The sequence below is a fragment of the Vulpes vulpes genome, chromosome 13 (genome assembly GCF_048418805.1).
Source record: "Vulpes vulpes isolate BD-2025 chromosome 13, VulVul3, whole genome shotgun sequence".
In the NCBI taxonomy this organism is placed as follows: domain Eukaryota; kingdom Metazoa; phylum Chordata; class Mammalia; order Carnivora; family Canidae; genus Vulpes; species Vulpes vulpes.
Window position 1 is genome coordinate 34,218,928 of NC_132792.1, and position 12,361 is coordinate 34,231,288.

At 42.7% G+C, this 12,361-nt stretch overlaps 1 protein-coding gene and 1 pseudogene across 4 annotated transcripts; one reads left to right on the forward strand and one right to left on the reverse strand.

Annotated features, from left to right (window-relative positions):
* The first annotated feature begins 1,750 nt into the window (after positions 1-1,750).
* Positions 1,751-12,139, forward strand: ZNF706 (zinc finger protein 706). 4 transcript variants are annotated; one of them, XM_072734149.1, is made up of 4 exons: positions 1,751-1,796; positions 6,865-7,001; positions 9,089-9,196; positions 9,913-12,139. In XM_072734149.1, exons 2-3 carry the CDS (start codon positions 6,867-6,869, stop codon positions 9,182-9,184), a joined length of 231 nt encoding a protein of 76 aa, XP_072590250.1. In that variant the 5' UTR covers positions 1,751-1,796; positions 6,865-6,866; the 3' UTR covers positions 9,185-9,196; positions 9,913-12,139. The 4 variants fall into 4 exon arrangements, with proteins under 4 accessions (XP_072590250.1, XP_072590249.1, XP_072590252.1 ...); XM_072734148.1 differs by lacking the exon at positions 1,751-1,796 and adding an exon at positions 2,739-2,953; XM_072734151.1 differs by lacking the exon at positions 1,751-1,796 and adding an exon at positions 3,059-3,189.
* Positions 5,696-6,112, reverse strand: LOC140595155 (large ribosomal subunit protein eL32-like; annotated as a pseudogene).
* Positions 12,140-12,361: the final 222 nt, after the last annotated feature.

Consider the following 12,361-nt stretch of genomic DNA (forward strand, 5'->3'; position numbering starts at 1 on the left):
CTCCTGAAAATCGGACATGAATACAAATAAATAAATCTTTTAGGTCTTTAGAGAAGCATTTTAACCTGGTTGTGATTTTGGTTTGAAAATAGGCATATGGGGGCAGCCCTGGTGGCGCAGTGGTTTGGCGCTGCCTGCAGCCTGGGGTGTGATCCTGGAGACCCAGGATCGAGTCCCACATCGGGCTCCCTGCATGGAGCCTGCTTCTCCCTCTGCCTGTGTCGCTGCCTCTCTATGAATAAATAAATAAAATCTTAAAAAAAAAAATAGGCATATGGTTACTGTATATTAACCTCGAGTAATTGTCTAAAGGTAGAAGAGAACTAGTCAATAGAAATACTGCAGCATTCACAATTAAAACCAGCAATGTGTATAAAAATCCTTCTAAGGTTTTCATATCCCAGTTGCTGTCACATTTCTATAGAATAAGTAGGACACCAGCTGGTAGTAATGCTAATTCATCCACTTTTCGTTTACTGTTCATCACTTCTCAGATGTTGAATCTTATCCATTCCTTTCTTCCCTTCATATTTCAAATGCCCTAACCAACATATAAAGTTACCATAATACCATATCCTGTAAAAGCAGCAGTTTTTTACCAGGGTAGATTTTGACCCCCCAGAGGACACTTGGAAAGATATGGACACATTTTTCATTTGTGATGACTGGAGATAGCATGATATTGGCATCAAAAGGTTACAGAGCAGGGATATTGCCAAACATCCTACAATCCCTAGGATAGGCCCCCCCAGAGCAACAAATTATCTAGCCCAAAGTGTCAGTGGTGCCAACGTTGAGAAACTCTACCAATGGAGATAAATTTCTATGTATATGAACTTTCTGGGGGCAAAGTCCTTAGCTTTTACTATACCTAAAAGGTGGTATAAAGCAGAATTTTAAGAAACACTAGCTTAAATGGATATTTCGTCTAGGCATCAGTAACAAGTGGCATAGTAATATCCCCTCACAGCAAAAATCCCCTCTGCAGGTAAGACTTATCTCAGCCTGCCAAATTTCTCTGTCCCTTTCCACTGCCCACTCTGATTCATGGCTAGACAAACACAGCTCTTTGGATTTCCTGTCTTTAGGTTCTCTGAGTACCTCATCCCCCTCCTGTTAGCCAGGTTAACACAGTCATTATGGTTGTGGTGACTACTGACTAAGCTAGAGCTTCATGAGATGTCAAAAGTTTTGCTTTCTTTAGATACCTCCAGTTCATTTGGTCAACAACCATTTAATCAGTGCCTACCATGTTTAGCACACTGCTAGGCACTGAGCAGATGGTGACGAAAATGAGCTTGCAGCTCAATACTGGAGAGGTATCAACAGGATTTAAGACCGTCAATTTAAAACTGGGAGCGGGGCAGGCCCGGCCCGGTGGCCCAGCGGCTTGGTGCCGCCTGCAGCCCGGGGTGTGGTCCTGGAGACCCGGGATCGAGTCCCACGTCGGGCTCCCTGCATGGAGCCTGCTTCTCCCTCTGCCTGGGTCTCTGCCCCCTCTCTCCCTGTGTGTCTCTCATGAATAAATACATAAAATCTTAAAAAAGAGTGTTTAAAAAAATAAAAATAATAAAACGGGGAGAGGTATGAAAGTAAAGATGAGAGAGGCTGAAATGAGGGTAAGGAAGGACTTATCAACCACACCATTGTATGCTGCCCAAATGCGACGAGCGGCCAGCTCCTTCCGGCTTACTCTGAACCATCTGTCACAACTGCATCCCACCCCCCGAGTTTACATTAAACTCGCTTCTCCTGGGGACTGGCAGGCGAGCGGGAGAGTGGACGCTATGCGCCAGGTGAGAACGGGCAGGTGAGAACCGGCAAGGTGAACGCCGAACACAGGGGCTTCCCCTCCCTCGTCACCAGTAAATCTAATTAGAAACCGCCGCGCGCGGTGGGGGCGGGGCAAGGCAGAGGTGGCGTAAAGCCAAGGTCCAGATGATCCGCAGATCACAACCGCAATCGTCCTTAATCGGGTATTGGGGGCTCGATGTCGTGGCCTGTAAATCAAGAGGCAAACAACAACAAAAATCAACTTCACCATTTCCCCCAATACTAGCAAGTCTGCGCGTTGGAAGTAGATGGCTGAGCCGGCCGGGGTACCCCAGTGAGGCTGGCATCTTCCTCTCACTAAAGCCCCCAGACTGGTAAAAATAACCGTTTCCGTGGGAACCAGGCTGGGGGCCGGTGGTGGAAGAACAAAGGCTGCGCGGCCCCAGGAGGGTCCGCGGGGGCGGCGGGGCCGGCGGGGGCGGCGGGGGCCCGGGCCCCACGGCCTCACGGCGCCGGCGCACCTCTCGGGGCCGGCCCCCGGGCCGCGGCACTGCAGGGCGCCGGCGGGGCGGGAGGCGGGTGAGAAGGGGCCGGGGCCCGGCCGCCGCCCGACCGAGTGAGCTCGCGAGCGACTTGCGAAACGGGCCGCGGGCCGTCTCCCAACAGGACCGGCATCACGCGGCCCCCGCGCCGGCAGAGGCCGCCCAGAGAGCACGCGGCCGGGGCGGGGCGCCGGGGACACGGGGCGACGTCCCCTGCAGTTGCCGTCCCGCAGGGGCCGCCGGCGCCGCCAGGCCCCGCCCCCGGCGCTTATGTAATAGGGGCGCGCGGCCATTGGCCCGGGCGACCGGAAAGGGCGCAGGCGTGCGAGCAGGGGAGGGCGGGGGAGGCGGCCGCGGCAGGAAGGCGAGTGGGCGCCTGGGAGCGCTGCGCGGCGTGCGCGGGCACGAGCGTGGGGGCCTCCCCCGAGGCTGAGGCGGCGGCGGGCGCGCGCGGCGGCGGCGGCGGCGGCGGCGGCGGGCGCGAGGCGCGGGCTGTTGTGCTCCTGTCGCCTTCCCCTCCTCGGCGGGTGGAGGCGGTCGAGGCGGTGCTGGGCGCGCTCCCCCTTCCTCTCCCTCCGGCCACCTCCCCCGGCCCTCGCGCTGCGCGGTGTCTCCGACGCAAGACTGTCCCGGCCCGGGTGAGCGGCTGCGGGGCGGCGCTGACGCCGCAGGACGTCGGGGAGCCGGGTGGGGGCCCGGCGGCGGGGTCGCGGCGGGGGCGGGGGCGAGGGGCCGCCGGGAGAGCGGCGGCCGAGCCGGGCCGGGACGGTCCTGTGCGGGCGCGGGCGCGGGCGCGGGCCGGCGGGAGAGCTGGGCGCCTGCCGGGCCTGCAGGTGGCGGGGTTGCAGGCCGCCCGCGGCAGCCGAGCGCAGCGGTAACCTTCCCGGGGGCGGCAGCCGCCGCTGGGCTTCTGGAGCCGGGGCCTGGGAGAAGCGGCGGGCAGGTGGGGGCTGTGCGGCCGGCTGAGGAAGGGGCACGGGGCTCCCCGCCCGGGAGAGGACCTTCCTCCGGTGCCTTCCTCCTCCCCCGACGGATGGGGCTCAGAGCTGGGGCCGGAACGTTGATCCGTTTCGGAGGGTTGTGGAGGACGATCCTACTTCCTGGATCGTTTGTTTTGGTTTTAAGGGGATCTTGGGGGCGGGGGGGCGCTTGTTGCCTCCGTAGAGCTCCTCATCTCGAGAGGACTCTCCGCAGCCTTCCGAGGAAACCACACTAAATGGGAGTTACATTAACAGCCGGCGTTCAGGGCGTCATGTGGCCCTGGTTTGTCCTGTGCAGTCACGAAGTTGTGCTTAGGATTTTGTACAGAATCGGGTTGGCTTGAGAGCAGTTCCTAAGCTGAGCTGCCCAAAAGCAGGTGGCCCGCTCGTTTGCATTTCTGCTTTCAGAAGGGAAGTCAGTGCAGTGAGTTGTTAGAAGTTAGGGGCCTACCCCACGCATTTAGACTGTTGATTCCATTTCCTTTACCGGGTGCTAAGATTTCTGTTTTAAAAATAAGAATAAGCGATTACAGTTTCTACCTATTAAAGCCTTTACGGTTTTATCTGTTGCTGTTAGATGAAAATGGGTTAAATCTATTGTGTAATGTTATATTTTAGGAGAAGCGCTAAGTGGAAAAGTTAAAAATAATGTGCATCTCATTGCATTGTACAGATCACTGCATGAAAATAGTTAATAACTTGTAACCACCAAAGAAACTTCTGGAATTGGCGGCTTAAATCCATTGAGGTTACCCACAGAATCTGTGCTAGCATTCGTAGCAGACATTCTGTAGGAGAGTTCAGATGCATGAGAGGACTGAAGTGTTCTAACATAAGGTACTGATAAAAGATGTTACAGAAAATGGGGACACATAAAGACTGAATACCTGTTATCATCCAAATCATACTTAAGTGTCCAAATCTGTTTCTGTGGGAATAGGTTCCATATGCTTGCCATAGCATTTGTACTTCATATACATTTTTTAAAAAATCATCCCACTTGGCTTGGGATTAATAAAGATTTGGCTTTATAAAAACTAAAATGAAAGTTTAGTTTTCAAGGGCTAACACATCTGGTAATATTTACTATTATTTGAGAATATACTAAACTAGCATACTGAAAATTTTTATAGTTTGTTAAAATATTCAACCGAGTCTTTAAAAAAAGCATTGATCCTCTTCTGTGTTTTATTTGACTTTCAGTCCTGAGCTAAACACTAGTGGGAATTTGTCCAAGCAGTGTATTTGTTTCTTCAGTTTCCCTTTTTTTGGGGGAAGAAGCTCGTGTGTTTCTATGAAATGCTTTGACTTTATATCCATTAACTAGCTAGGTTTCCAGTCAGAAAAAAAGCCAGCCCTGTTTGCTGGTAAAGATGATCTAGATCCATATTGTGTTCATATCCTACAATGATTTAAAAGCTTAAAGCTTAATTGCAGTGCTAGTCAAAGTCCTACATCAGAATTCTACTTAGGACCCAATTTCAATATACTTAAAAAGCAACTGGGGCCTATTAGACCCTTTATGAGCAGGTTTAATTTGTGTTGTATAATAGAGGACTTTAATTTTTTTTTTTTTTAATTCCAGTATAGGTAATATACAGTGTTACATTAGTTTCAGGTGAACAATATAGCAATTCAACAATTCTATACACACAGTGCTCTTCATGATTAAGTGTACTCTTTAATCCCTATCACCTATTTCACCATGCCCCATGCACCTCTTCTCTGGGAACCATCAGTTCTCTATAGTTAAGAGTCTGTTTCTTGGTTTGAGATAACTAATTTATTTATTTATTTTTTTTTTTAGGATTTTATTTATTTATTCATGAGAGACAGAGCAGGGGTGGGGGTGGGGGGGTGCAGACACACAGGCAGAGGGAGAAGGAGGCTCCATGCAGGGAGCCCGATGCGGGAGTCAGTCCCCAGGACTCCAGAATCACACCCTGGGCCAAAGGCAGGTGCTAAACCACTGAGCCACCCAGGGATCCCCAAGAAAACTAATTTTAATGAAAAAGTAAAGTAACTTTTTTTTCTCAGTAACTTATTTTTAATCCATCTAGCTTCATTTCAGACTATCAGTAAAAGGTGGTACATTTCAGTTTTGTAAAGGCATCTTTACCCTTTTTACAAGGTTCATTCTCTCAACTGGAAACTAATTTAGTCTTATTTAATTATTTCTCCAGCAATACTGCAGGGACTAATTTTTTTGAAAGGTTTAAGATAGTACAGTAGTTTTATGGAACCTGAGTATTTAAGAGAACTGTTCCCATTGCTCTTAGTATCTCCTTTAGAAGCTTTAGATGACAGCCCTTATTTCTTTTAAAGTTGTAAAAATCTTTTTTTTTTTTTTTGGTAGTTTTATGGCTTTATTAACACAAATATGACATACACATAAGCTGTCTATTCATTTTCTTCGCTACTGCAGCCTGGCATTGGGATTGGTGACTCTGATGGCCAACTGGGCTGCTCTTTCCACAATGGCTTTGCTTTCTTGGAGAATACATTGTGAGCAATCTCTGCACAATATGATTTGTTGTTACACATCAGCAGCACTTAAAGCTCCTTGACGTTGTGGACTAGAAACTTCTGGAAGCCACTGGGCAGCATGTGCTTTGTTTTCTTGTTGCTCTCGTTGCTCTCGTAACTAATGTTGGGCATCAAGATCTGGCCCTTGAATCTTCGTACTCTATTGTCAATGCCTCTGGGTTTCCGCTAGTTGTGCTTAATTTTGACATATCGGTCTGACTGGTGCCAGATGAACTTCTTGGTCCTCTTTTTAATGATTTTGGGCTTCACCAGAGGTCTCAGGGCAGCCATTATGCCCAGCAATAGATGGCTGCTACCTCTTAAAGTTGTAAAAATCTTAATTCACAACAGTGAATACTGGAAAGTAAAGTGCTCCAGCAAATGCTTGGGAAATGGCACTAAACTTTTCTGGTAAATTTTTAAAGATTACATATAGCGGAGTGCACAAATCATAGATGTAAAGCTCAATGAATTTTTACAAATGAACACACCCGTATGACCACTACCCAGATGAAGATATAGAACCAATCACCACCCTTAAATTCCCCCCCATGCCTTTTTTTTTTTTTTTTTTTCCTAGTCACTACCTCCTAGGTTAGCTTTGCCTATTTTGAACTTTATACAACCTATATACTTTGTATCTGGCTTCTTTCCCTTAACACTGGATACAACCATGTTGTTACTTGTAACAATAGTTTCTTTTTGGATGTAGCATAATATTCTATTGTATAAATATATGGCAAGTTATGTATCCATTTTACCAGTAACTGGCATTTGGATTGTTTCCAGTTTTAGAAATGATGCTCTGATATACAAATATATATATATATTTGTATTTCAGTTTGTTATATTCTGAGATTGTTAGGTTATAGAATAGACTACTACCAGTTTCCCACAGTGGTTGTACTAATTTATTCTCTAGTAGCATTGTATGTGAGAATTTGAAAACTCATACATTTTGATACCTATATAAAACTTAAGTCTCCAACTCTGAGAATGTTATTCTGTATTAATCACTGTAATGCCTCAACTTCTGTTTTTAGATATGGCTCGTGGACAGCAGAAGATTCAATCTCAGCAGAAAAATGCCAAAAAGCAAGCTGGACAAAAGAAGAAACAAGGACATGACCAAAAGGCTGCTGCCAAAGCTGCCTTAATATATACCTGCACTGTTTGTAGGGTAAGGGGAATTGAAAGACATAGTTTTCCTGTGGACAATTCTTTCCTTGGACGTTTGTTTATATAGGTTAAAATTTTGCAACTAAGGCAAAATAAACAGTAGATTGGAGAGCTGGTTATTTTAAGTGTCTGTCTTCAGTTGTCTATTTAACAGATAATTTTTTGAATGGCTCCTATGGGCAGGCACAGTTCTCTTTGTCAGGGAAAGGGAGAGAACAAAGCAAAGTCCCTTTCCCTCCTTTAGAATAAAGATGTCTTCAGGGCAGATACCGCCTTTTGAACTTTGTAAGGAAATCAGATCTTCATTCTTAGTTTAAGCTATGTAGGATACAAGTGAATATATCTCTGATTATAGAGTTGACTTCTTTTCCCCCCACTAAATTCATAGTGAGGATGTCTGCAAAACTATATGGAATATATTTACATTGACTAGAACTAATGTGTTTTAATAGATTTGAAGAATAATCATAACAACTACTATTCAGTGCTTATCAAGCGTTGTATATGTATCAGTCCACTAATCTACCATATGAAATAAAGGACTTTTATTCTCATTTTGTAGAAGAGTAAACTGAGTCATGGGGATTAAGTAACTTGTGCATGATCACCCAGCTAGTGCAAAGAGCTGGGCTCTGAACCCAGGCAGTCTAATTCTGGAGCCCACTGTATACACACTGCCTTTCAAAGAAGTTTCTCTTAGATTCCAAGCCAGAATCTCTTTCTTGCTTTTTTGTTCAAGCTTAGCAGAAGCCCCAAAGGAAAAGTACATAGTAAAGTTTGTCCAATATATATGCATATATATACCATATGTATAAACGTGATTGTATTTTTTTTTTTTCCCCGAAGTCCTGTACCTGGGTTAGGTTGTGGGAAAGGATCTTGGCAAGACATGATTCTGAGACCAAAGTTCATCATCTGAAGGCATTACTGATGGAATAGAAGTTCCTAGCTATGTAAAAGTTCTCTTTAAAAGAGGAAATCCATTAAATATCTTGTCCATACTGAACATTGATACACTCAAAATAATTAAATCAAGCAACTTTAGACTTGTAAAGACAACTTTCCAACTTGTCTCTGTAAAGAGGAAGGGTAAAAGTAAATTTCATTAAATTACTAATGAGTAAATACTTTGATCTAAAAGTACTTAGAGTGGTTCACCTATTTTAATACTCAGAACTGGGGCAGCTCGGGTGGCTCAGCAGTTTAGTGCCACCTTCGGCCCAGGTTGTGTTCCTGGAGACCTGGGATCGAGTCCCATGTTGGGCTCCCTGCATGGAGCCTGCTTCTCTCTCTGCCTGTGTCTCTGCCTTTCTCTCTCTCGCTCTGTGTCTCTCGTGAATGAATAAATAAATAAATCTTTTTTAAAAATAAATAAAAACTCAGAACTGGGACTCCTGGGTGGCTCCGCGGTTTAGAGCCTGCCTTTGGCCTAGGGATCCAGTCCCACATCGGGCTCCCTGCGTGGAGCCTGCTTCTCCCTCTGCCTGTCTCTGCCCTCCCCCCCCCCCCCCCGCCATGTCTCTCATGAATAAATATTTTTGAAAAAATAAAATAAAAACTCAGAACAAAACAGCAAAAACTTTCATTTTGTGTTTTGGTTTAATCAAATGGGCTAAAGACTAAATAATTGAAGGTCGTTGCATAGGGAAGTTGGTATAGTGTAGCATTTGAGAACTGAAGTACTAGTATTAAGTTAAAACAGATCTTGCACAAGTTACAGTCTAGGTTTTAGTTTCTTTATCATGTGAAATGAGGAAGGATAGTAGGAACTAATTTAAGATTACTATAGGAAGGTTCTGTGAGAATTCAGGTAACCTGCTTGGCATAATGTTTAACACATTATGTATCTGTTTGCTGTTAAACAAGCAGAATGCCTCATTCTTAGTGACCCACCCTTTGTTCATATGTGAAATTTGGTGATATATTAGGAATTTCTTTGTTACAAGGTCCTTTTTTATGTCCGCCACTAGTTACAGGAACTTAAAAGTGTTTTGGAGATAATTGTCTATCATGAGCAGGCTCAGGATTTGAAAAGTTAACATTTTTATTTCATGAATAAGGTTTCTTTTTCCACAATTTTTTAATTAGACACAAATGCCAGACCCGAAGACCTTCAAGCAGCACTTTGAAAGCAAGCATCCTAAGACTCCACTTCCTCCAGAATTGGCTGATGTTCAGGCATAAAGTTGTTTACAGGTAGTTGACCTTTTGTCTTTTCATTTGTTAATGTCAAGGTTGTAAGCAAGAGCAAAATGATCTTCTGTAACTGAAAATAATGTGTACCTTCCAGCTGAGTTTTTATTGCTTCCCCGTGTTAAGTTCATGTTTACCTTTACAATTGATAAAAGCCCATTTTCCCAAACCAGATCTTCTCAATGCCTTTGAAACACCCAAGTATTTTACTACTGTAGCCCAAAATGGGGGGATGAGGTGATGCTGACCAACTCTGGTCCAAGAATGGAAGAGACTTACCAGATAAAAGAAAATAACTATTACAAAGGCATTTGAGGGTCTTGCTCCCAGAAACGATGCAGAACAATGTTCCTGAGTGCCTTGTTGCAGGTATTTCACTTCCAGTGTCTAACAGAGCTTCTGAGTGCATTGAGGTATATGGCAAATGTAGGCATATACTATATAAACTTGATAGTTGCTTGAAAATAATCTGTTTACACTTTCTGTGTGGTTGGTTTTTAGTTTTTTATTTTCCCTAAGTGGTGATGGTGGTGTGAGATAATTTTTTCTTTTTAAAGTAAATTCATCGAAGATTTGTTGTTTATAAAATCTTTGACAAATCCATCAGACTAACTTGATAGCCTATGCATGTGGTGCGTTTTTCTTAGACATTTGAAATGCATTTAAGTTGTATTTGTGCAATGCTTACATTCACAGAAAATTTCATTTATGTTTTATAGGTGAATTCATGACACCTTTGACTCTTCTACTGTCTCAGACCTTAGGTAACAAACCTGCAGCTGCTTTTCTAACAAACTGTTGATCAGCAAAAATAAAGGGGCTACAGAAACACTCATTTTTATGCTGTTCCCTTTTGGGCTTCATGCAAAGACAATTCTGTGTAAATGTACAGTTGACTCTGATTTGGAAATCTGAAAATCAGTCCATCCTTGTTATAAAAATTTTTTTACAATTGTAATTATATTGATGTTCATATTGTGTAAAATAACTCATTTAATAAAGTAGTACTTTGATTTTACAACATCACAGGATAAATGGTTCTAGAAATTCTGTTCTGTTCTAACTTTCCACATTATTTGCCTTATGAAAATCTAATGAATTCGTCAGCTAGAATTGCAAGCGCAATTCTTAATCTCCCTCTCTCAGCTCAGTGGCAGGTTCATTAGTTAAACTAGAACAGACTCATTCATACAGTTTTATTGGCAGCTGTTGACCTAGGTGAAAAATGACTTACTTGCTGCCTTAGTGTATTAACATCGTGTGTCATTTCCCCCTCTGATGTTTCTATGTTTGAGGTTGGAATATTTCAACTTGCTATATGACCTGGCCGTAGCTGCCAGCCAGGTATACCCTGTAGATAACTGATAAATTCCTAATGTGGTTGGATTTTCAGTGAGCCCTTCTGAAAGATTAAGTTCTGAAGTATATGCCATAACAAAATCATCAGTGAGGCTGCCATTGAATACAAAATATGATGGATCATATGTGAACTGGTAAAGATCTATCTTATATAACTTATACCAGATTCTTTCAGAATCCAAGTTCATTAATTGGCAATTAAAACTCAATTTTTGAAGGACTTTTTGGAAATTATTAATGTTTTGGCCAATTTTATGAATGGTTTTTCCTTAACAGGAAGATTGGAATGGCTTGTCGCTGGGTTAATTCCCCCAAAACCTTCTCCCTCCTTTCCTTTGTAAATGAATAGTTGATTTTAGGAGTTTACTTTGTGCTGGTTCCTAAAATCAAAGACTGTGTACAGTATGACTTCTGTCTGAACTAGTAAAGAATTAAAATAGGCCAATCTCCACATTCTTTTGGCTCTGAGGATGGGGAAATGGGCTGGTTCAGATGGATGAGGTAAATCCCTCCCAGTTAAGACAATTTTAGGGTTCTTCTAATTTGCTCTTGTCAACTATTAACTTTACTAGTGTAACTGCTGTAACTTTAAATTTTAAAGTTAATATAATAGGAAGAACACTCAACTATTTGCTGGTAATTGCTTAGAACCACAAATCTGATCCTGTGGATTTACAAATTGCATTCCCTCTTTCTGCTGTAATTTATCACTGCATTTGTTTTGTAGCTGTGCAGATTCTGCCCACCATGTTTGACTTCACTGTAAGTTTAAGATATTGACAAGGAAAAGCTTCTTCAGTGGTGATAGTTTTTAGCGACTTCTATTGCATTCTTAATTTAGTCTTTTTTTTTCATGTATTTAATTTCCTAAGTTTCAGATTTAATATCTGTTACTTCCTAATATGTTGGGTACCAGAACGTAAGAATTTGCCTGATTGCTTGTGGTGGGTATTATTGAAGTTCTGGTTAAATTACAATTTAAAGGTTTTTAAAAATGCTTTGACCATATGTATGTTTACATTTAGTAACAAATCATTTAAAAATCATTCACAAGTTTTGGTTTATTTTTTTTTTTCATTTGTTTTACTGACTGTAATTCAGAATAAAAGCTTTTTGTTCTTGTATTTAACCCTTTTTTATAAGCAGCTGAAGACACCATATTTAATGTTATACCTCAGTGATAGGAAAATAGCTGCATTGGTCTTGCATAAGACATTAATTCTCATGCTTTGTGTAAGGATAATTAGTACAATCCCTTTCTATTATGTTTGAGTTAAATTTGCTCTAAGGGGAAAACTATAATTCTTAAGCATCCTCATTATTTAATTTGAAGATTCTTTAACAGATCACAGCAAAGTTCATCATAAAACTGTTATGGTGTCTTCAAAGACTTTATAAAATCTGAGACACTGAGAGGGAATTGGTCCGTTGTATTCTGTGTTTCCATTAATTGCCAAAAGGAATGGGGTTAAGATTATATTTGTTTCCATTTTACTTCCTATGGATCTGCATCCCCATGTTTAACTGACACACTTGGGGCTCAGTTGTGTGCTGTAATGTCTTATTAAAGAAGATATTAAAACTAAACTAGTCTAATTTCTTCTACATTTGAGGAGATTTTTACATTGCCTCTTCCCATTTTTTTTTTTTTTTAAAATTTCTCAGAGTTGTCTCTTGAGTGTAGAGGTGTAGAGTTCAGTCATTCTAAGGGCAGCAAGAAATTTCTTTCATTTCTCATTGTTTTTCCTGCAGTTGGTCTATTTTAGGTGTATAGAATACTTAAGAGTGAAAGGAAAAAGGTTGTCATTC

Coding starts and splice junctions, on each gene's coding strand:
- ZNF706 (XM_072734149.1), top strand. CDS start 6,867: ATGGCTCGTGGACAGCAGAAGATTCAATCTCAGCAGAAAAATGCCAAA. Junction 7,002..9,088: donor ATACCTGCACTGTTTGTAGG/GTAAGGGGAATT, acceptor TTTTTTAATTAG/ACACAAATGCCAGACCCGAA.